Here is a 23609-nt window from a genome sequence, read left to right on the forward strand (position 1 = left end):
TTACTGACTCCTGTTACTGATAGCGGGAGGGTGACTACTGAATCCTGTTACTGATAGCGTAAGGGTGATTACTGAATCCCGTTACTGATACCGGGAGGGTGATTACTGAATCCCGTTACTGATCGCGGGAGGGCGATTACTGAATCCTGTTACTGATAGCGGGAGGGTGATTACTGATTCCCATTATTGATAGCGGAATGGCGATTACTGAATCCCGTTACTGATAGCGGGAGGGTGATGACTGAATACCGTTGCGGATAACGGGAGGGTGATTACTGAATCCTGCTACTGATAGCGGGAGGGTGATTAATGAATCCCGTTACTGATAGCGGGAGTGTGATTACTGAATCCCGTTACTGATAGCGGGAGGGTGATTACTGAATCCTGTTTCTGATAGCGGGAGGGTGATTACTGAATCTTGTTAATGAAAGCGGGAGGGTGATTACTGAATCCCGTTACCGATAGCGGGAGGGTGATTCCTGAATCCCGTTACCGATAGCGGGAGGGTGATGACTGAATCCCGTAACTGATAGCGGGAGGGTGATTACTGAATCCTGTCACTGATAGCAGGAGGGTGATTACTGAATCCTGTTACTGATAGCGGGAGGGTGATTACTGAATCCTGTTACTGATAGCGGGAGGGTGATTACTGAATCCTGTTACCAATAGCGGGAGGGTGATTACTGAATCCTGTTACTGATAGCGGGAGGGTGATTACTCAATCCCGTAACTGATCACGGGAGGGTGATTACTGAATCCTGTTACTGATAGCGGGAGGGTGATTTCTGAATCCCGTAACTGATAGCGGGAGGGTGATGACTGAATTCCGTTATTGATAACGGGAGGGTGATTACTGAATCCTGTCACTGGTAGCGGGAGGGTGATTACTGAATCCTGTTACTGATAGCGGGAGGGTGATTTCTGAATCCCGTAACTGATAGCGGGATGGTGTTTCCTGAATCCCGATTCTGATAGCGGCAGGGTGATTACTGAATCCCGTTACTGATCGTGGGAAGGTGATTACTGAATCCCGTTACTGATTGCGGGAGGCTGATTTCTGAATCCCGTTACAGATAGCGGGAGGGTGATTACTGAATCCTGTTACTGATAGCGGGAGGGTGATTACTGAATCCTGTTACTGATAGCGGGAGGGTGATTACTGAATCCCGTTACCGATAGCAGGAGGGTGATTACTGAATCCCGTAACTGATAGCGGGTGGGTGATTCCTGAATCCCGTTACTGATAGCGAGAGGGTGATTACTGAATCCCGTAACTGATAGCGGGAGGGTGATTCCTGAATCCCGTTACTGATAGCGAGAGGGTGATTACTGAATCCCGTAACTGATAGCGGGAGGGTGATTACTGAATCCCGTTACTGATAGCAGGAGGGTGATTACTGAATCCCGTTACAGATAGCGTGAGGGTGATTACTGAATCCCGTTACTGATAGCGGGAGGGTGATTACTGAATCCTGTCACTGATAGCGGGAGGGTGATTACTGAATCCTGTTACTGATAGCTGGAGGGTGATTACTGAATCCCGTTACTGATAGCGGGAGGGTGATTACTGAATCCCGTAACTGATCACGGGAGGGTGATTACTGAATCCCGTTACTGATAGCAGCAGGGTAATTACTGAATCCCATTACTGATAGCGGGTGGGTGATTCCTGAATCCCGTTACTGATAGCGAGAGGGTGATTACTGAATCCCGTAACTGATAGCGGGAGGGTGATTCCTGAATCCCGTTACTGATAGCGAGAGGGTGATTACTGAATCCCGTAACTGATAGCGGGAGGGTGATTACTGAATCCCGTTACTGATAGCAGGAGGGTGATTACTGAATCCCGTTACTGATAGCGGGAGGGTGATTACTGAATTCCGTTACCGATAGCGGGAGGGTGATTACTGAATCCCGTAACTGATAGCGGGTGGGTGATTCCTTAATCCCGTTACTGATAGCGAGAGGGTGATTACTGAATCCCGTAACTGATAGCGGGAGGGTGATTGCTGAATCCCGTTACTGATAGCAGGAGGGTGATTACTGAATCCCGTTACTGATAGCGGGAGGGTGATTACTGAATCCTGTCACTGATAGCGGGAGGGTGATTACTGAAGCCTGTTACTGATAGCTGGAGGGTGATTACTGAATCCCGTTACTGATAGCGGGAGGGTGATTACTGAATCCCGTTACTGATAGCGGGAGGGTGATTACTGAATCCTGTTGCTGATAGCGGGAGGGTGATTACTGAATTCTGTTGCTGATAGCGGGACGGTGATTACTGAATCCTGTCACTGGTCGCGGGAGGGTGATTACTGAATTCTGTTGCTGATAGCGGGACGGTGATTACTGAATCCTGTCACTGGTCGCGGGAGGGTGATTACTGAATCCCGTTACTGATAGCGGGAGGGTGATTACTGAATCCTGTTACTGATAGCGGGAGGGTGATTACTGAAGCCTGTTACTGATAGCTGGAGGGTGATTACTGAATCCCGTTAATGATAGCGGGAGGGTGATTACTGAATCCCGTTACTGATAGCGGGAGGGTGATTACTGAATCCTGTTGCTGATAGCGGGAGGGTGATTACTGAATCCCGTAACTGATCACGGGAGGGTGATTACTGAATCCCGTTACTGATAGCGGGAGGGTGATTTCTGAATCCCGTAATTGATAGCGGGATGGTGATTACTGAATCCCGTTACTGATAGCAGCAGGGTAATTACTGAATCCCATTACTGATAGCGGGAGGGTGATTACTTAATCCCGTTGCTGATAGCGGGAGGGCGATTACTGAATCCTGTTGCTGATAGCGGGAGGGTGATTACTGAATTCTGTTGCTGATAGCGGGACGGTGATTACTGAATCCTGTTACTGATAGCGGGAGGGTGATGACTGAATCCTGTTGCTGAAAGCGGGAGTGTGATTACTGAAACCTGTTACTGATAGCGGGGGGGTGATTACTGAATCCCGTTACTGATAGCGGGAGGGTGATTACTGAATCCCGTTACTGATAGCGGGAGGGTGATTACTGAATCCTGTTACTGATAGCGGGAGGGTGATTACTGAATCCCGTTACCGATGGCGGGAGGGTGATTACTGAATCCTGTTACTGATAGCGGGAGGGTGATTACTGAATTCCGTTACTGATAGCGGGAGGGTGATTACTGAATCTTGTTACGGATAGCGGGAGGGTGATTACTGAATCCTGTTACTGATAGCGGAAGGGTGATTACTGAATCCTGTCACTGGTCGCGGGAGGGTGATTACTGAATTCTGGTACCGATAGCGGGAGGGTGATTACTGAATCCCGTTACTGATAGCAGGAGTGTGATTACTGAATCCCGTAACTGATAGCGGGAGGGTGATTACTGAATCCCGTTACCGATAGCGGGAGGGTGATTACTGAATCCTGTTACTGATAGCCGGAGGGTGATTACTTAATCCCGTTACTGATAGCGGGAGGGTGATTACTGAATCCTGTTACTGATAGCGGGAGGGTGATTACTGAATCCCGTTACCGATAGCGGGAGGGTGATTACTGAATCCTGTTACTGATAGCGGGAGGGTGATTACTGAATCCCGTTACTGATAGCGGGAGGGTGATTACTGAATCTTGTTACGGATAGCGGGAGGGTGATTACTGAATCCTGTTACTGATAGCGGGAGGGTGATTACTGAATCCCGTAACTGATAGCGGGAGGTTGATTACTGAATCCCGTAACTGATAGCGGGAGGGTGATTACTGAATCCTGTTACTGATAGCGGGAGGGTGATTACTGAATCCTGTCACTGGTCGCGGGAGGGTGATTACTGAATCCTGTTACTGATAGCGGGAGGGTGATTACTGAATCCTGTTACCGATAGCGGGAGGGTCATTACTGAATCCTGTTACTGATAGCGGGACGGTGATTACTGAATCCCGTAACTGATCACGGGAGGGTGATTACTGAATCCCGTTACTGATAGCGTGAGGGTGATTTCTGAATCCTGTTACTGATAGCGGGATGGGTAATTACTTAATCCCGTTACTGATAGCGGGAGGGTGATTACTGAATCCTGTTACTGATAGCGGGAGGGTGATTACTGAATTCTGTTACTGATAGCGGGACGGTGATTACTGAATCCTGTTACTGATAGCGGGAGTGTGATTATTGAATGCTGTTACTGATAGCGGGAGTGTGATTACTGAATCCTGTTGCTGATAGCGGGAGGGTGATTACTGAATCCTGTTCCTGATAGCGGGAGGGTGATTACTGAATCCCTTTACTGAAAGCGGGAGGGTGATTACTGAATCCTGTCACTGGTCGCGGGAGGGTGATTACTGATTCCTGTTACTGATAGCGGGAGGTTGATTACTGAATCCTGTTACCGATAGCGGGAGGGTGATTACTGAATCCCGTTCCTGATAGCGGGAGGGTGATTTCTGAATCCCGTAACTGATAGCGGCAGGGTGATTACTGAATCCCGTTACTGATCGTGGGAAGGTGATTACTGAATCCCGTTACTGATTGCGGGAGGGTGATTTCTGAATCCCGTTACAGATAGCGGGAGGGTGATGACTGAATCCTGTTACTGAGAGCGGGAGGGTGATGACTGAATCCTGTTACCGATAGCGGGAGGGTGATTACTGAATCCCGTTACTGATCGTGGGAAGGTGATTCCTGAATCCCGTTACTGATTGCGGGAGGGTGATTTCTGAATCTCGTTACAGATAGCGGGAGGGTGATGACTGAATCCTGTTACTGATAGCGGGAGGGTGATTACTGAATCCTGTTACTGAGAGCGGGAGGGTGATTACTGAATCCCGTTACCGATAGCGGGAGGGTGATTCCTGAATCCCGTTTCTGATAGCGAGAGGGTGATTACTGAATCCCGTAACTGATAGCGGGAGGGTGATTACTGAATCCCGTAACTGATAGCGGGAGGGTGATTCCTGAATCCCGTTTCTGATAGCGAGAGGGTGATTACTGAATCCCGTAACTGATAGCGGGAGGGTGATTACTGAATCCCGTTACTGATAGCAGGAGGGTGATTACTGAATCCCGTTACTGATAGCGGGAGGGTGATTACTGAATCCCGTTACTGATAGCGGGAGGGTGATTACTGAATCCTGTCACTGATAGCGGGAGGGTGATTACTGAATCCTGTTACTGATAGCGGGAGGGTGATTACTGAATCCCGTTACTGATAGCGGGAGGGTGATTACTGAATCCCGTAACTGATAGCGGGAGGGTGATTACTGAATCCTGTTACTGATAGCGGGAGGGTGATTACTGAATCCTGTCACTGGTCGTGGGAGGGTGATTACTGAATCCTGTTACTGATAGCGGGAGGGTGATTACTGAATCCCGTTACTGATCGCGGGAGGGTGATTACTGAATCCTGTCACTGGTCGTGGGAGGGTGATACCTGAATCGTGTTCGCGATAGCGGGAGGGTGATTACTTAATCCCGTTACTGATAGCGGGAGGGTGATTACTGAATCCTGTTACTGATAGCGGGAGGGTGATTACTGAATCCCGTTACCGATAGCGGGAGGGTGATTACTGAATCCTGTTACTGATAGCGGGAGGGTGATTACTGAATCCTGTCACTGGTCGCGGGAGGGTGATTACTGAATTCTGGTACCGATAGCGGGAGGGTGATTACTGAATCCCGTTACTGATAGCGGGAGTGTGATTACTGAATCCCGTAACTGATAGCGGGAGGGTGATTACTGAATCCCGTAACTGATAGCGGGAGGGTGATTACTGAATCCTGTTACTGATAGCGGGAGGGTGATTACTGAATCCCGTAATTGATAGCGCGAGGTTGATTACTGAATCCCGTAACTGATAGCGGGAGGGTGATTACTGAATCCTGTCACTGGTCGCGGGAGGGTGATTACTGAATCCTGTTACTGATAGCGGGAGGGTGATTACTGAATCCTGTTACCGATAGCGGGAGGGTCATTACTGAATCCTGTTACTGATAGCGGGACGGTGATTACTGAATCCCTTAACTGATCACGTGAGGGTGATTACTGAATCCCGTTACTGATAGCGTGAGGGTGATTTCTGAATCCTGTTACTGATAGCGGGAGGTTGATTACTGAATCCCATTTCTGATAGCGGGAGGGTGATTACTTAATCCCGTTACTGATAGCGGGAGGGTGATTACTGAATCCTGTTACTGATAGCTGGAGGGTGATTTCTGAATTCTGTTACTGATAGCGGGACGGTGATTACTGAATCCTGTTACTGATAGCGGGAGTGTGATTATTGAATCCTGTTACTGATAGCGGGAGTGTGATTACTGAATCCTGTTGCTGACAGCGGGAGGGTGATTACTGAATCTTGTTACTGATAGCGGGAGGGTGATTTCTGAATCCCGCTACTGATAGCGGGAGGGTGATTACTGAATCTTGTTACCAATAGCGTGCGTCGGACATGCACTGTTCTGTACCTGTTGATCAGCATCTCGGCCAAATGTGCAAACTGCTGCATCTCACCCATTTCCTCCTCGGTGAGGAACTCCATGGACTGCTGGGAGCTCAGCCGGGGCCGAGCCAGCTGCCTCAGAGTCTCTCCTTTACGCTTGTCTTCCCAGGACTTCAGAGTGCTTTCAAACGCCTGAGGAGGAACACGAGAATGTGTAAAGAACCCAGCCCACAGGTGCAGGCTGAACCATTTCAAGGTTTCCTATTCACATTCCTCAGAATCAAATAAATTACAGCACAGAAGATCCCATCTGCTACTTTCTTAAATGAAGCTACCAACTATATTCCCACATTCCTGCCGTTTCTCCATTCCCTTTTCCATTCTTCCTTTTCAAATACGTATTTAATTCCCTTTAAAATTATGTTTAATGTCGGTTTCAATTGCCCCTTGTGGTAAAACATTCCATGTTCTAATAACCCTCAGTATGAGAATAGTTTTTCCAGCGACCTCGTTTATCCTTCGAATGAGTATCCTCAATCAATGCATAGGAACAGAAAGAGGCCATTCAGCCCGTCTGTCTGTTCCACCATTCAATCAGATCATTGCTCCATCTCCCTTAATACAATTACCCACCAAAAATGTATCAATCTCAGCAACCCCGTTAGTGATTTATCAACCAGTGGAAACAATCTTTCACCGTTAACCACGTTAGCACTTTTTATAACCATGAAAGCCTGTCAGATTCTAACCCACTTGGTCTCTGTTCCAGTGAAAAAGTTTGTTGAGCCTTTCATCATAATTATAACCAATTATGGTCCAACACCGCCTCCAGTGTGCCAGCGCAGCCTTCTGTCGCCTGAGAAAGAGAGTATTTGAAGACCAGGACCTCAAAGCTTATGGTCTACAGGACAGTAGTGATACATGCCCTCCTATATGGCGCAGAGACATGGACTATATACACAACAGACACCTCAAAGCGCTGGAGAAGTACCACCAGCGCTGCCTCCGCAAGATCCTGCAAATCCCCTGGGAGGACAGACGCACCAACATTAGTGTTCTCACTCAGGCCAACATCCCCAGCATCAAGGCACTGACCACACTCGACCAGCTCCGTTGGGCAGGCCACATTGTCCGCATGCCAGACACAAGATTCCCTAAGCAAGTGCTCTACTCAGAACTTATACACGGCAAGCAAGCCCCAGGTGGGCAGAGGAAACGTTTCAAGGACACTCTCAAAGTCCCCTTGATAAAGTGCAACATCCCCACCGACTCCTGAAAATCCTTGGCCCATGACCACCCTAAGTGGAGGAAGAGCATCTGGGAGGGCGCTGAGCACCTCGAGTCTCGTCGCCGAGAGCATGCAGAAATCAAGGGCAGGCAGCGGGAGGAGCGTGCGGCAAACCTGTCCCACCCATCCTTTCCTTCAACCACTGTCTGCCCCACCTATGACAGAGACTGTAATTCCCGCATTGGACTGTATAGTCACCTGAGAACTCACTTTGAGTGGAAGCAAGTTTTCCTCGATTTCGAGGGACTGCCTATGAAGATGAATTATAACCGCTCATTCCTGGTCTCATTCGAGTGAATGTTCACTGTCCCCTTTGCATGGCTCTAATATCCATCTTATAATAGGGCACCAAAGACCTCACACACCAGAACCATAGCCTAAATAGGTCTTGTACAAACTCAATTTTCCAACCTCGCTTTGATGTTCACTACCTCAGTGTAAAGTCCAGACTCCTATTTGCCTACGTTTGTCCTTTGCCACCTGCAGTCCCACCAGGGTCGTCAACCCCCCAGGAAGTGAAGATGAATCTCCAAGACACTCCTGGAGCAATCCTGGAGGAAAATCATTAGGCATTTAATAAAGTATGTTTTTTTCATTTTCTTTGAACACTTTTGTTTATTAGATATAAAAATATTGCAGGTGGAGGGAAAAGGCTCTTTGATTGGATGATTCTTAACTGTCAATCAGGTAACAAAGAGTCTGATTGGTTCCTATTAGCATGGGAAGGCAGGGAACCGTGAGGATGGATGCGTCGGGCGACCAATACCAGAAGCATGGGGGCAGGTCGGTTGGAGGAAATGTGGTGAAATGACCTGGAATATGTGCAGCCAGAGTTGGCAACACTAACTCCCACCTTTAAATGATCAGTGCATCTCCAACCCTAGATCTCTCTGTCCCTCCACTCTTAAAACCTCACCAGTTAAGGCAGGCTTCCTTTCCGTGTTTTTTCCCCCATGCTGGGCTGCAGCTGCCAACTTAGCTACATTATATTATAGCTCAGGGTTACACAAAGGCAAGACACAACACAGTGTGAATAATGACCTCTCAACTCATTTCTATTGCTGCTTATCCAGGATTAGTGCCTGGAATCCACTCGGGGCTATTCCCGCCTCACCGTCAAACCTTTGGCGGAAATCCCGCACGTGCACACGTCAGGAAAGATCACACTGCGCAGATCATTGGAACGTTGCTCACATGGGTCAGAACAGGAGGGAAGACATTAATGAACACTTACCCTGTCCCTTGTCAACATTTGAGCCCTGTTCTTATGCTGTATCTTGATAATTCCTGGAGGCTGGATCCAGGCTTCTCCGTCCACCTGAACTGGGACACCTTCATCTCCGCTGATGGTGATCTTAACTGTGCGACACTGCAACAAAACACAGCAGGAAATGTTTAACCAGACTTCATCGTCACACACAATAAAGCAAAACGTAAACCCTACAGCACAGAAGGAGGCCATTTGGCCCATAGTACCTGTGCCAGCGGTCCAATTAGTCCCACTATCTTGCTCTTTCCCCATAGCCCGGCAAATCTATCCTTTTTTTAAAAGTTTTTATTCAATATCCTTTTGAAAGTTACTATTGAATCGGCTTCCATCAATGAATTCAACACTGAAGTGTGTGCCTATGATGACACCACCTGTACACACAGTGAATTTCCGATTGCCTGAGGATCATGTGAATCATCCAATAATTCAAATTGAACAATCGAAATTAAACAGCTCCAGTTTAAATGAATTCAAACAAACTTCCAATCAATGGGAGTAGGATGCGACAAAGATCGATCGCCAAAACAACCAAACTACAAAAACAGCCGAGCAGAATCTCCACGGCACCTCCATTCTTCACCTGCCACACCCCCAAGGTCCTTACAGCACAGGACGCAAGGTATACCATGCTGCCTGGCATAGTATAACCCATATTTCACCTGTTGGCCCAGACTTACCTGTGCTAACCTGGGATACTGTCTGCTCTCCCAGACTCACCTGTGCTATCCTGGGATATTGTCTGCTCTCCCAGACTCACCTGTGCTATCCTGGGATACTGTCTGCTCTCCCAGACTCACCTGTGCTATCCTAGGATACTGTTTGCTCTCCCAGGCTCACCTGTGCTATCCTGGGATACTGTCTGCTCTCCCAGACTCATCTTTGCTATCCTGGGATACTGTCTGCTCTCCCAGACTCACCTGTGCTATCCTGGGATACTGTCTGCTCTCCCAGACTCACCTGTGCTCTCCTGGGATACTGTCTGTTCACCCAGACTCACTGTGCTATCCCGGGATACTGTCTGCTCGCCCAGACTCACCTGTGCTATGCGGTGATACTGCAGGTTGATGACCCTGGAAACAGCCATCTGGATACTCCCAAACACCGCTACCACCTCCAGCTTCTTGTCGTCGAAGGACGGCGCTCCGTAACTCTGGAACAACACCTAATGGTTACTAACGGCTGGGACTCAACAACCACTGTCTGGAACAATTGCACGTCGACATTAATGTACGGCTGAACCACCCACAACCTGTGTTCTTCCATCAGCTTCCGTCCCAATCCCTCAGCTCACTGCCTCAACAATGTTTGGCCCAGTGCCTTTGGTATTCCCACTTTATTTCCCTTTCTCTCCTGAAGATGTTGATTCTTTCAAAAGGTGCTGCCTACCCTCATGTGTTAGCCAAGAAATGGAGTGTCCGTACACTATTTAACCATGGGGCATCACAGCTGAGCCGATCTTAGCCTCCCCTGACAACTACACACAGGAACTTGGCAGCTCATGTGTGGATATGGAGAATGGGAACTCAGGCTGAATTTTCCCCAGGGTTCCTGGACTTTAATTACATGCCTCCAAGTCCAACCTCAAAATGAGATCTTTATTAAATCTGGTTTCATTGTTTCTCCAAAATATTGAAAAAACTGCATCTGCACAGCGATTCCCTTCACAACAGTCAAGGGTATTAGTCCATATAGGGTCCGTAATGCTGAGGCTCACTTTATATAAAGACGATACTGAGATTCCCTCTTTATAGTAGGTTCTGATGTCAAGACTCCCGTGTTAAACAGTTCTAATGTCTATGTGCAATATATAGTGATGTCCTGGTGCTGTGTACACGAATGCCCGTGTGTAGTATACACTAATGCACTTGTGCAATGTACTCTAATGTTTGTGTAGTATTCCCTAATGTCCTTCTGCAGTATACACTATTGCCCATGTATGGTGGGCATCAGTGGCCCTCACAGTGTACAGAGAAACTCACGTCATTCTCCTTTGTTCCTCCCCAGAAGTTAATTCCACCAGCATAACTGGGGATGTTGAGCACCGCTAACCCCTGGAGACTGGGGAGTGAGATGGACACTCCGTCACACTGCAACACAAAAACAGAGAGATGTTTGTAGGGATGTCCATCAACACATCTGAATGGACAACATCTGGGAATATTCATATATTCAACAGTACAAGACCCTGTCAGACAAAATGGATCCAGCAGATCTTCTAAGTTCTGAAGATTCAACTACAATAGATAACAGTTTGTGTTGTGATGCCCATGTTCTTTAATTCCTCATTATCTGTTACAGTGCTGTGCAATCTGGGTGCAATCTGCTGCAGTACTGGACCTTGTTACATAATAATGCAAGAAATAAAAGCACATTCGGCCCTTTGAGCCTGCTCCACCATTCAAGAAGATCATGGCTGATGGTGTTCCGACCCTTTCCAGGGGCGCTAACCGACAAAATTCCTCCCCCATAGTCTACTCAATCTCTCCTCATAGCACAATCCCCCCCATCCAAGGAATCAGTCGAGTGAACCCATTGCTTCTTTGCTACAACAATAATCTTTTCACACAAAGGGTATTGGAAATTTGGAACTCTCTCTCCCAAAAGGCTGTGGATGTTGGGGGTCAGTTGAAATTTTCAAGACTGAGATCGACAGATTTTCGTTGGGTAAAATTATTAAGGGATATGGATCAGAGGCGTGTAAATGGAGTTGAGATACAGGTCAGACATGTTCTAATTGAAATGAGAATTACTGGTACGTTTTATCGACACCAACATCTTGGTTCCCTGTGCTTGCAAACATCGTACCGCCACATCTACGCCGCGAATACACAGTCTCCCGAGAATGCAACCGTTACACCAGCAAAGACCTGCCAATCCAGGCCGACTAGAACAACCTATCACCAACCCGGTTCAAGTCTAGGTGGTCATTTTGGATCGTCGCCAAAGCCCTTCAGCGATCTCCCTTCAGCCTTGATGGCCGATGGCGAAATGCTTGGAAGAACTGTGACATATGGAATGGAATCCCTATAGAGGACCCCACATTACAACCTGAAGGATCAAACCTTCCTCGCAAACAGTGGACAACCAGATGGTCGATGCTGCCACCTTCTCCATAGGTGGAAGATTAAAGCATCCCCATCATGCGACTGTGGAGCTGGTAATCAGACCCTGGAGCACATCATTGAGCACTGCCCTCGGAGGGAGTTTGCAGGCAGCCTACAGGATATCCACACTGCTACACCGGAAGCTTTGGCCTGGATATCCAACTGAGATAGTGACGTTTGATTTGCTTTGCTACTACCATACGAAAGAAGATGATTGAAATGCGAAACAGGCTCAAGGGGCTGAATGGTCTCTTCCTGTTCCTATGTTCAGAACTTGGATTTATATTGCCCCATTAATGTAGCGAATGCCCCCAGGATACAGAGTAAAGCTCTAAAAAGAATACCCCTTATGTAATATTGAAATTGTGTTTATTTCCTACTCAGACAAGCTGTGACCTCTATACTGACCACTTTTGTTATACATCTCTGAACAAGCTGGTACTAACTAAATGCTAGTTTTACATGGGGGCCTCACAGCCTACACCTGAATTGGGCTGCACAGGATCCCAGTCTCTGAGGTCAGAGAACAGTGCTCGGAACAACTACACGCCAGCCCCGATATGGCACTGTTTATATCACACCAACATTGGCGACTTGTACCTCCAAATGGACCCGCTGCTCTAAATTCTTGTACGTTCTCTGCAGAAGTTCTTTAGTGCCGAGGACTCCGTACCACATCATGTTCTTAGTCCGGCTTCTGGACAAAGAGAACATAACACAATTCAATATCATAATGACAGTGGGCTCTATCTCTAATGTTATAGGCTTAAGCAATATATACAGCACTGGTGGCTGGGACAAACCTGGACCAGTCTCTGTTACACCATATACACAGGGCACCCAGTCTGTGTTACACCATGTACACAGGGCATCCAGTCTGTGTTACACCATGTACATGGAGTGCAGGGTATGGGACAGACCAAGACCAGTCTGTGTGACACCATGTACACAGGGCACCCAGTCTGTGACACCATGTACACAGGGCACCTAGTCTGTGTGACACCATGTACACAAGGCACCCAGTCTGTGTGACACCATGTACACAGGGCACCCAGTCTGTGTGACACCATGTACACAGGGCACCCAGTCTGTGTGACACCATATACACGGGGCACCCAGTCTATGTGACACCATGTACACGGGGCACCCAGTCTGTGTGACACCATGTACACGAGGCACCCAATCTGTGACACACCATGTACACAGGGCACCCAGTCTTGGACACACCATGTACACAGGGCACCCAGTCTGTGAGACACCATGTACACAGGGCACCCAGTCTGTTTGACACCATGTACACAGGGCACCCAGTCTGTGTTACACCATGTACACAGGGCACCCAGTCTGTGTTACATCATGTACACAGGGCACCATGTACACAGGGCACCCAGTCTGTGTTACACCATGTACACAGGGCACCATGTACACAGGACATCCAGTCTGTGTTACACTATGTACACAGGGCACCATGTACACAGGGCACCCAGTCTGTGACACCATGTACACAAGACTCAAAGCACCATGAAAGGGAAATGAAAGCACGTACCTGCATTTTTTGGGGTGCTCGTCCCTCTTATTATTGAACTCCAGGGATATTTTGGCATCGAGCCCAATACCAAAATAATTGTTCATGACACACTTCTCGGAGAATGATCTAGAGCAAAAGGCACTGAGCTCAGGGTACAAGGAATAATTTTCAACACAGTGTAGTTAGAATCACAGAATGTCACAGCACAGAAGGAGGCCATTCAGCCCGTCATGCCTGTGCCGGCTCTTTGAAAGAGCTGTCCAGTTTAGTCCCACATCCCAGCTATTTACTTTTGAAAGTGTCTATGGTGCTTCCAGCACCCTTTCAGGTAGGGCATTCCAGACCTTAACAGCCCTCTGTGTGAAAAACAATTCCCCTCATTTCCCTGCTAGTTTTTTTACCAATTGTTTTAAATCTGTGACCTTTGGTTACTGATCTAGTTGCCAGAGGAAACAGCTTCTCCCTACCTGCTCTATCAAAACCACTCACAATTTTGAATACCTCTATTAGGGCTCACCTTATCCTTCAATGCTCCAAGAAAAACAATCCCAATATCTCCAATCTCTCCACATAACTGAAGTCCCTCATCCCTGGTAGCATCCTGATAAACCTCCTCGGTGCCCTCTCCAGGGCCTTAACATCCTCCCTAGTGTGGTGCCCAGAATTGTACACAATACTTCAGCTGGGGCCTAACCAGTGATTTGTAAAGGCTTAGCGTCACTTCCTGGTTTTTGTATTCAATACTCTTATTTACAAAGCCAAGCAGCCCATATGCTTTCTTAACCAGCTTATCAACTTGCCCTGCTACCTTCAAGGATTTGTGAATATGCACCCCCAGGTTCATCTGCTCTTGCACCCTCCTCAAAATAGTACCATTTAGATTATACTGCTTCTCCATGTTATTCCTTCGAAATGGCATCACTTTAGACTTAACCACATTAAATTGCACCTGCCATGTGCCTGCCCATTTCACCCATCTGTCTATGTCCTCCTGAAGTCTGCTAATTTCCTGCACACTATTTACTATTTTGCCAAGTTCTGGATCATCCACAAACTTCGAAACTGTATTCCCAAGTCCAGGTCATTTATATACAACAGGAAAAGCAATGATCCTAATATCGACCACTGGGGGACCCCACTGCATACTTCTCTTCAGTCAGAAAAACATCCGTTCACCACTACTCTCTGCCTCCTATCCCTTAGCCAAATGCGTACCCAACTTACCACCATCCCTTCAATCCCATGTGCTTCTATTTTCCGAATAAGTCTGTTATGCTGTGCTTTATCAAATGCCTTTTGAAGTCCATATATACACAACATCTACTACACTACCCTCATCAACCCTCTCTGTTACTTCATCAAAGAAATCAATCCGGCTAGTCAGACATGATTTTCCTTGAACAAATCCATCCAGGGTGTCCTTTATTAACCAATGCTTCTCCAAGTGAGAATTAATGTTGTCCTGGACAATGGTCTGGTAGGTTTCCCACCAATGAAGTTAGACAGGCCTGTAGTTACCAGGTTTATCACTCTCCTCTTTTTTGAATAGGATGTAACATTTGCAATCCTCCTGTCCTCTATCCAATATCTCTACTCCTCCCTCCTCTACTGCCATAGTAACTTCATCCTCTTCTTTCGTAAAGACAAATGCAATGTACGCATTCAGTCCCTCAGTCATGCCCTCTGTTTCCACAAGAAGATTTCCTTTTTGTTCCTAATCGGACCACCATTTGCTTAAATATCCTTTTGTTTTTTTATATGTTGCCCTTATATCCTTTTTCAATTTCCTCCTGGGCTATCTGTAGTTTGTCTGGTTTTCGATTGTATTCTGTACCCAACATTGGTCATAAACCTCCTTTCTGTGTTTTATTTTAAATTCTATTTCCTTTGTGACCCAGGGAGCTCTAGCTTTGGATGCCCCATCATTCCTTATCCAAACTATTTCCATCTTGAAGGCCTGCCATTGCTCATTTACTGTTTTGCTGGCCAATCTTTGTTTCCAGACAACCTGTGCTAGATCCATTCTCAAAATCACTGAAATTGTCTCTCTTTTCCTTTCACTACTTTCCCCACTGATTTTTCTTCATCCCTTTCTGTAACGACTTTAAACCTAATTAGATTATGATCACTATTACCCAGATGTTCTCCCTCTGAAACACACGCTACTTGCCCAACTTCAAACCCCAGAACTCGGTCCAGCACTGCTTCCTTCTCATGGAGCTAGAAATATACTGATTACAAAAGTTCTCCTGTACACATTTTAGGAATTCTTGCCCTCTACACGGTTTTCCCCAGTCTATGTTACGGTAATTGAAGTCACCTACTAGGGCTGCTCTATTATTTTTACATATCTCTCATATTTGCTGAGAGATTTGCTCCTCTCTCCTTCTCACTATTTGGGGGTCTATAGTAAATACCCAACAATGTAACAGCTCCTATTCTGTTCCCCAACTCTAACTAAATAGATTCAGTCTTTAAATTCTCTAGCATAGTTTCCCTGTGTAGAGCTGTAATAATTATCCTTGATCAATACTGCCACCCCCAGCTCCTGTCTTTTGTCTTTCCAACCTTCTTCCTGAATATAGTGTAGTTGGTAATGTTTAATTCCCATTCCAACATCATGTTCGGCTTTGCTTTATTCCTCCATCTAATTTCTGTTCTTTCTGCACGACCCTTTGTTCTGTTGCTGTTTGTCCCTCCTAGTTTGCCCTGCACATTGTCTCTCCTCTCTGCTGGGTCCTGGTTTCCCTCCCCCTGCCAAGGTAGCTTAAACCCTCTCCAACTGCACCAGTTAACTTCCACCAGTTAAATAGTGGCTTTCTTTCTTCTACAAATGGGAGACTTTGTGAATGTTTTTTTATTTTGATCAATTTTGTTATTTTCTACTCTTCCGCAACTCTTTCTCTCTTAGGCAGTCCCTCGGAGTCGAGGATGACTTGCTTCCACACTAATATGAGTTCTCAGGTGACTGACGAGTCCAACGCGGGACCTACAGTCTCGGTCACAGGTGGGGCAGAAGGAATGGGTGGGTGGGGAGCCTGGGTTGCTGTGCGCTCCTTCCGCTGTCTACGCTTGGCTAACTAATATGAGCATCAAACACTCCCAGAGCAGGTACACGGGATTGTGATGATGCCAGCACAGGAGGAGAGGGATGGAACCTTTGTGCAATATATGTTTCAAATGATACTACGGAGTCAAGGTTAGCACTGAAGGATTATATTTTCAGGGCAACAGGGCTGGATGGTTCAGATTAAGAGGACGGAACCAGCGTGCTGAGGACAATGAAGAATAATTTGACTTTCCAGCACCTCTTCACACTTATTTGCTGCTGTGACAACTCTATTCAGTTGAACTCTGAAGGGGCCAATGCCAAGAAGGTTCCTATGGCAGATCTGACTATGTAACATTCAATATCAAACCCATGGCCTATCTATGTGTGACTGCTTGGTGGGCCACTGTATAGGCCACAGTACACTGTATGAATCGGAAATAAAAACAGTCGGTCAGCATTAGTGAAGAGAAAAAGATATTAAGTGATGCTTTGCATGTGTACCACAAATGAGAGTGCTGTACCTATCTGTCAGCATTCGGTGGGACAGTGTAGAGGGAGCTTTACTCTGTATCTAACCCATGCTGTGCCTGCCCTGTGAGTGTCTGATGGGACAGTGCAGAGGGAGCTTTACTCTGTATCTAACCCATGCTGTACCTGCCCTGGGAGTGTGTGATGGGACAGTGTCGAGGGTCTGAGTTCCAATCAGTGCAGGGTGTATCAGGTAATATTGCGGGGATGATGTTCACTTACAATAAGCTGGTATCCTCGGTGAAACTATTTGCGTTGGTTCCATCGGATCGGTCAAGGATAATGGTGGATGTCGTGGAAGTCACTGTGCCTCTCCTTACACCTGTTTGTGCTGCAATAAAAGAAGGATTAGGTTAGAAATCCACTCTCTGCCCGGTTACAGTGTCACTCTGCGCCGTCCGAGCAAGTGTCAGTCTGCACCATCACAGCAAGTGTGATAAAAATTTATATTCTGGTATATTCATTGAGAGCTGGACATTGTGTTCAGGGATGTGAGTGAGTGTTGAGTGTGAGTGTGTGCGCGGGGTGTGTGCGTGTGCGCTGGGGCGTGTGCGTGTGTGCCGGGGCAAGACAAGGTTGGACCTTGTGGCTAGACCTGGTGACTGGACATTATGTTTGATTGGTGGAATTGGACCAATAACAATATAATAGGTTCCTTTTAAATAAAAACCCTTTGTTCGTGAACAGCATCACAGAAAACCACTTCGCTGATTATAGTAAATGAAACCAGTGTGTGGAAAATGCCCTCCAGCGTCTGTGCGTTCCAGCGCCAAAGGGAAGTGTCACAGGCGGAGCATTCGGTGCAACAATGTGGGACGTTTCTGACCACAGCCAGACAACCTGTGGGCAGGAGGGCAGAGCTCCTTGCTGAGCAGAGCTCCCAATAGAGATGAAGGATAATCAGATGTGCTGGCTCCACTGGCCCACACATCCAGAACAGCCCTGGCAGCAGGTCACTGCGGAGTAAGGGTGCCACACTGACAGCTACACAACCTGGGCAAATACACAGAGAAATGTGGGAATGTTGGCCGTTATTGCAAGGGGGATGGAAGAGTATAAAGACAGGGAAGTCCTGCTCCAACTTGTACAGGCGTTGGTGAGGGCACATCTGGAGTACTGTGTACAGTTTTGGTTTCCGTATTTAAGGAAGGATATACTTGCATTGGAGGCTGTTCAGAAAAGGTTCACGAGGATGATTCCAGAGATGAGGGGGCTGACTTGTGAAGAAAGGTTGAGCAGGTTGGGCTTCTACTCATTGGAGTTTAGAAGAATGAGAGGTGATTGTATTGAAATGTCTACGGTTCTGAGGGGGCTTGACAGAGTAGATGCAGAGAGGATGTTTCCCCTCGTGGGGGAAGCTAGAACTAGGGGGCTTAGTTTCAGAATAAGGGGTCGCCCATTTAAAACGGTGATGAGGAATTTCTTCTCTCAAAGGGTTGTAAATCTTTGGAACTCTCTACCTCAAAGAGCTGTGGAGGCTGGGTCATTGAATATATTTAAGGTGGAGATAGACAGATCTTTGATGTTAAAGATTATGGGGAGCGGGCGGGGAAGTGGAGTTGAGGCCAGGATCAGATCAGCCATGATCTTATTGAATGGCGGAGCAGGCTCGAGGGGCCTAATGGCCTACTCCTGCTCCTATTTCTTATTTTATTATGTTCTTATGTAAGAACATCTTGACCCAATGGGAGTCCAGAGCTGTGAGAGGTGCATGGTGAGACCTTGTTTAAAAAGCACTCCGTCCCACAGTGAGAAGGGAGGTCAGAACAGCGCTGACACACTAATGTCCATCAGACTGATTCACCGACTCGCACCCTCATATAACCATTTGTTCCCAGTACTCAGAGCAGACTCTGGCTTACGTGTGTCCGTGTCTTTGTGTCCCAGCTCCCTGGAGCTTTCTCTCGTGAGTGAAGCGGCAGGCAGGTTGAAGGATGAGGAGGAGCTGCGCATCACCTGACTCTGTCTGTTTTGTTCATCAATCACTGAGAGAGAAGATAAGAGTGTAATACCCGGAACTCTAACAGGGAGGGCACATGGTACAGTTGTACGTTATTAATACAAGGTCAGCTGTGGCTCAGTGGTAGCAGTCACTCTCTCCTCTCTGAGTCACAAGGTCGTGGGTTCAAGTCCTTCAAGTCCCACTTCAGAGATTTGAGCCCATAACCCAGGTTGACGCAGACAGTGCAGTACTGAAGGAGTGCTGCACAGTCGTCTTTTGGATGAGACGTTAAACCGAGGCCCTGTCTGCTCTCTCAGGTGGATGCAAAAGATCCCATGGTACTATCTCGAAGAAGAGCAAGGGAGTTATCTATGGTGTTCTTGCCAATATTTATCCCTCAACCAACATCACTAAAACAGATGATCTGGTCAGTATCACATTGCTGCTTGTGGGAGCTTGCTGTGCGCAAATTGGCCGCCGCATTTCCCACATTACAACAGGGACTAAAGGTACTTCAATGGCTGTAAAGTGCTTTGGAACATCCTGAGGTCACGAAAGGTGCTGTATAAAGACAAGTTACTCAGAGGTCACTTCCAGCTCGGCTTAGCTGGTGGTAGCCCCGTCTGCTGGGAACATTACCGGGAATCTGGTCGAGCACTGCACTTGATTTTCCAGGCAAACATTTAAAAGAACTTATGATAAGCACTCACAGTGGTCAAGGCCCCTCACTGCATGGAGAGGCTCTCAGTGCAATTTTTGCAACTTCTTCCCGACTCAACCCCCTGCCCCCAAACCTGCAAAAGCATTGACTCTTGCTCGGGGTATGATTGCACACACACAAACTCCCCCCCACACACACAAACACAAACACACCCCACACCCCCCCCCCCACACACACAGACACCACACACACACACACAACCCACACACCCGCCCCCACATCCGCACAGACACACACCCCCCCCCCCCACACACACCCCCCCCAAACACACACCCACCCTCCACACACACACACCCACACACCACACACACACACCCACACACCACACACACACCACACACACACCACACACACACCACACACCCTCCACACACACACACCACACAACCACACACACCCTCCACACACACACACACACCACACACACACACACCCTCCACACACACACACCACACACACACACCCTCCACACACACACACACCACACACATACACCCTCCACACACACACACACCACACACACACCACACACACACACCCTCACACTCCCTCACACACCCCCTCACACACACCCACACCCTCACACACACACACCACACACACACACACCACACACACACACCACACACACACACACACACACACACACCCCATCATCATATGCGGTCCCTCGAACGAGGATGATTTGCTTCCACATGATTTCACAGATGTTTCAATAAAGGATCCAATGTTCCAGTCCTGAACTCCAGTTGAGGGGGTGGAAGATGCCTGTGTGTGAATTTTTTTAACGTGTGGTGACCGTTGCACACCAGCCACCACACGGGCTTGACTGAGCTAGGCCTTTATCCAGTGGCAAGGGTTAAACCAGGATGACTGGAGACCTGCTCTGCTGCACAGACCTAGCGCGCACACATATCGCAGTGTGGGCTGGCCCATGCTGCCCCTGGGCCCTCGGCTCTTCTGGGCCCCGCATCCTCATCTGTCGCACCTCCGCCACAAACACTCGCCGCTCCTCCGCCCCGACCTTCCCACTCCTCTGTATCTGGGCCCTGCCGATGTTCCTGCCCACTCTCCAAAATGGCGACCAGGGTTTTGATGACGTCGCTCATCTCAAAATCACGCTGGAGGTTAAAGTGGTACGCCACTCCAGCTCTTTTATAGCCCAACCTTACTGAGTACCATATCCTTAGTTATACGAGCACACAGTGAGTCACCTCATTACTTCTATCAGCACGAGTCATATTATATCTGCTGTATCTCACGGAGCCCTTCTCTCAAAAATAGTTGATTCAAGAAAAGGGACATGAAGGGTGGGCACATGGGATTAGGATTACTGTTTGCATGGAGGATAAACACAAATACGAAGTGGTTGAGCCAAATGGCCAGTTTCTGTGTTGTAATTTCTTTGCAGCATCTAAGCGTGACAGAAAATGCTCACCAGAACCATACAGCACAGAAGGAAGCCATTCGGCCCATCGTGCCTGTGCCGGCTCTATTGAAAGGACGACACAATTAGTCCCACTCCCCTGCTCGTTCCCCATAGCTCTGCAAATGTTTCAGTTTCAACTGTACATCTAATTCTGTTTTGAAAGTTACTATTGAATCAGTATCCACCGCCATTTCAAGCAATGCATTCCACGAGATGCAAGACTTTATGCATACTAGTTGATCTCCTGTGGCGTTACTCATGGCGAGTCAGAGGATACAGTGCCTTGAGAACTGAAGCATGTTGTACATCATTTATTATTCTGCTAAGGTGAAGCTGTGTACCACACACAACCACCACACACACAAACCCGCACACACACACACACACAACCCCCACACACACACACACACAACCCCCACACACAACCCCCCCACCCCACACAACCCACACACACAAACCCCCCACACACACACACAACCCACACACACAAACCCTCCCACACACACCACACACACACACACAAACCCCCCCCCCGCAAACAACCCACACACACATAACCTACACACAACCCACACACACACACAACCCACACACACACAAACACAACCCCCACACACACAAACACAACCCCCACACACACACAAACAAACCCAACATACCCAGGTGCCCCTTGCTTCATCTGGGACTGCAAGAGGCATCACAGCTGAGCATCACCCAGTGCACTTCCCAGCAGGACTCAGGGGATAGACACCCTGGGCAGGAAGCTGCTGTTCCCTCCTCGGCCCCTCACTGAGTTCAACTGTAACAGCACATCATTCCCTTAATCATTACAACTTTGAAATAGTAATTTATTAAAATATTAATGTCAGACTAACCTCTACAATTTGGAAACATTATTCAGAGAGGAACATGGGAAAATAAATCCTAGAGTGACCCAGCACAGTCTGACCCATTCCATACCGGGCCCAGCACAGTCTGACCCATTCCATACCGGGCCCAGCACAGTCTGACCCATTCCATACCGGGCCCAGCACAGTCTGACCCATTCCATACCGGGCCCAGCACAGTCTGACCCATTCCATACCGGGCCCAGCACAGTCTGACCCATTCCATACCGGGCCCAACACAGTCTGGCCCATTCCAAACTGGGCCCAGCACAGTCTGGCCCATTCCATACCGGGCCCAGCACAGTCTGACCCATTCCATACCGGGCCCAGCACAGTCTGACCCATTCCATACCAGACCCAGCACAGTCTGACCCATTCCATACCAGACCCAGCACAGTCTGACCCATTCCAAACCAGACCCGGTGCAGAGGGAGCCCCAATATGCCCCTGACCCAATCCCGTTCTCTCCCTGAGCCTGCTGCTAACTCCCTGATGGACTAAGCATAGTCAGAGAACTTGCTGTGAGTGTTACCTTTTTCTGTTTGTTCGATGATCTGCCTCAGAGCTTTCTTCAAACTGTTGACTCGTAACATAAGCTGTTCCTTTGTCTTGAATATTTTGGGTGCAGAGTTTGGATCTGCGATGTTTTCTGTGCCTCTGTTCTCGCCCTGGCCAGTGGTGAGCGGTGGCAAGGTGCCAGCAGGAACAATCACGGCCCGCGATTCATCACTCAGAGCCTTCACCAGGGAGTCCAGCCGCTGGGTTAACAGTGCACACTGCGTGAGAGAAACAGTCACATCACCACCATCGGTGGGGCTCAAATCCCCCCATTTACTCTCTTCCCCAGCTAAAGATGCTGCTTTTTCCGGGGGTACGGCCCGGGGGATATGGCCCGGGGCGGGGGGGGTGGGGGTGTATGGCCCGGGGGTGCAGTTTGGGAGGGGGTGGGGAAAAGAGGTCGAGAAGAGGGGTTGGTGGGAGGGTTCGGGGGGAGGGCTTGGGACATCCCTGGATTGTGTTTGTTTCTGGGACCGACACACCCACCTTATTGGCCATTGTGTCTGCTTCTTCCTGGTTTTCCTCGGCCATCTTGTAGGCTTTTCCAACTTGAGCGATGAAGTCACTTACCGTCCCGCAGAGAAACCTGCAGATCAGCAGACGGCAAAAATAAAGATGGTGGGGGTGAAAGAAACCGAGCAGTGTAGTAAAGAGAGGAATAATGGAGAGAGAAGGTGACATACACAATGATGACCTCCCTCTATGCAACTGCTCTTTTACTGTAGGGAGTGTCTTCAGCCCCAGGTAGGTCCGCCCTCCTGTGCACCTGAACCACCAACCCCAGCACGAGAAGGGGCTGTGTGACTCTCGCCTCAGCTCTGCCACGGTGAACAACGGTTGCACTTTCCATTACTACCTGACTTAGAACATAAGAATTGGAGCA

General features: G+C 48.1%; 1 protein-coding gene across 1 annotated transcript in view; it reads right to left on the bottom strand.

Moving 5' to 3' along the window:
* LOC139265223 (diacylglycerol kinase eta) overlaps positions 1-23609 on the bottom strand; it is a 363559-nt gene that overhangs the window by 76873 nt on the left and 263077 nt on the right. Inside the window, exons 14-23 of the mRNA XM_070882149.1 lie at positions 23213-23312; positions 22701-22944; positions 19052-19174; positions 17412-17520; positions 13628-13735; positions 12682-12778; positions 10957-11064; positions 10014-10127; positions 8942-9076; positions 6445-6611 (exon numbers count right to left, since the gene is read on the bottom strand). Of these exons, the coding sequence (XP_070738250.1) occupies positions 6445-6611; positions 8942-9076; positions 10014-10127; positions 10957-11064; positions 12682-12778; positions 13628-13735; positions 17412-17520; positions 19052-19174; positions 22701-22944; positions 23213-23312 (1305 nt within the window). The remainder of the gene's footprint in view (positions 1-6444; positions 6612-8941; positions 9077-10013; positions 10128-10956; positions 11065-12681; positions 12779-13627; positions 13736-17411; positions 17521-19051; positions 19175-22700; positions 22945-23212; positions 23313-23609) is intronic.

Source organism: Pristiophorus japonicus, chromosome 6 (genome assembly GCF_044704955.1).
Source record: "Pristiophorus japonicus isolate sPriJap1 chromosome 6, sPriJap1.hap1, whole genome shotgun sequence".
Taxonomy (NCBI): Eukaryota; Metazoa; Chordata; class Chondrichthyes; family Pristiophoridae; genus Pristiophorus; species Pristiophorus japonicus.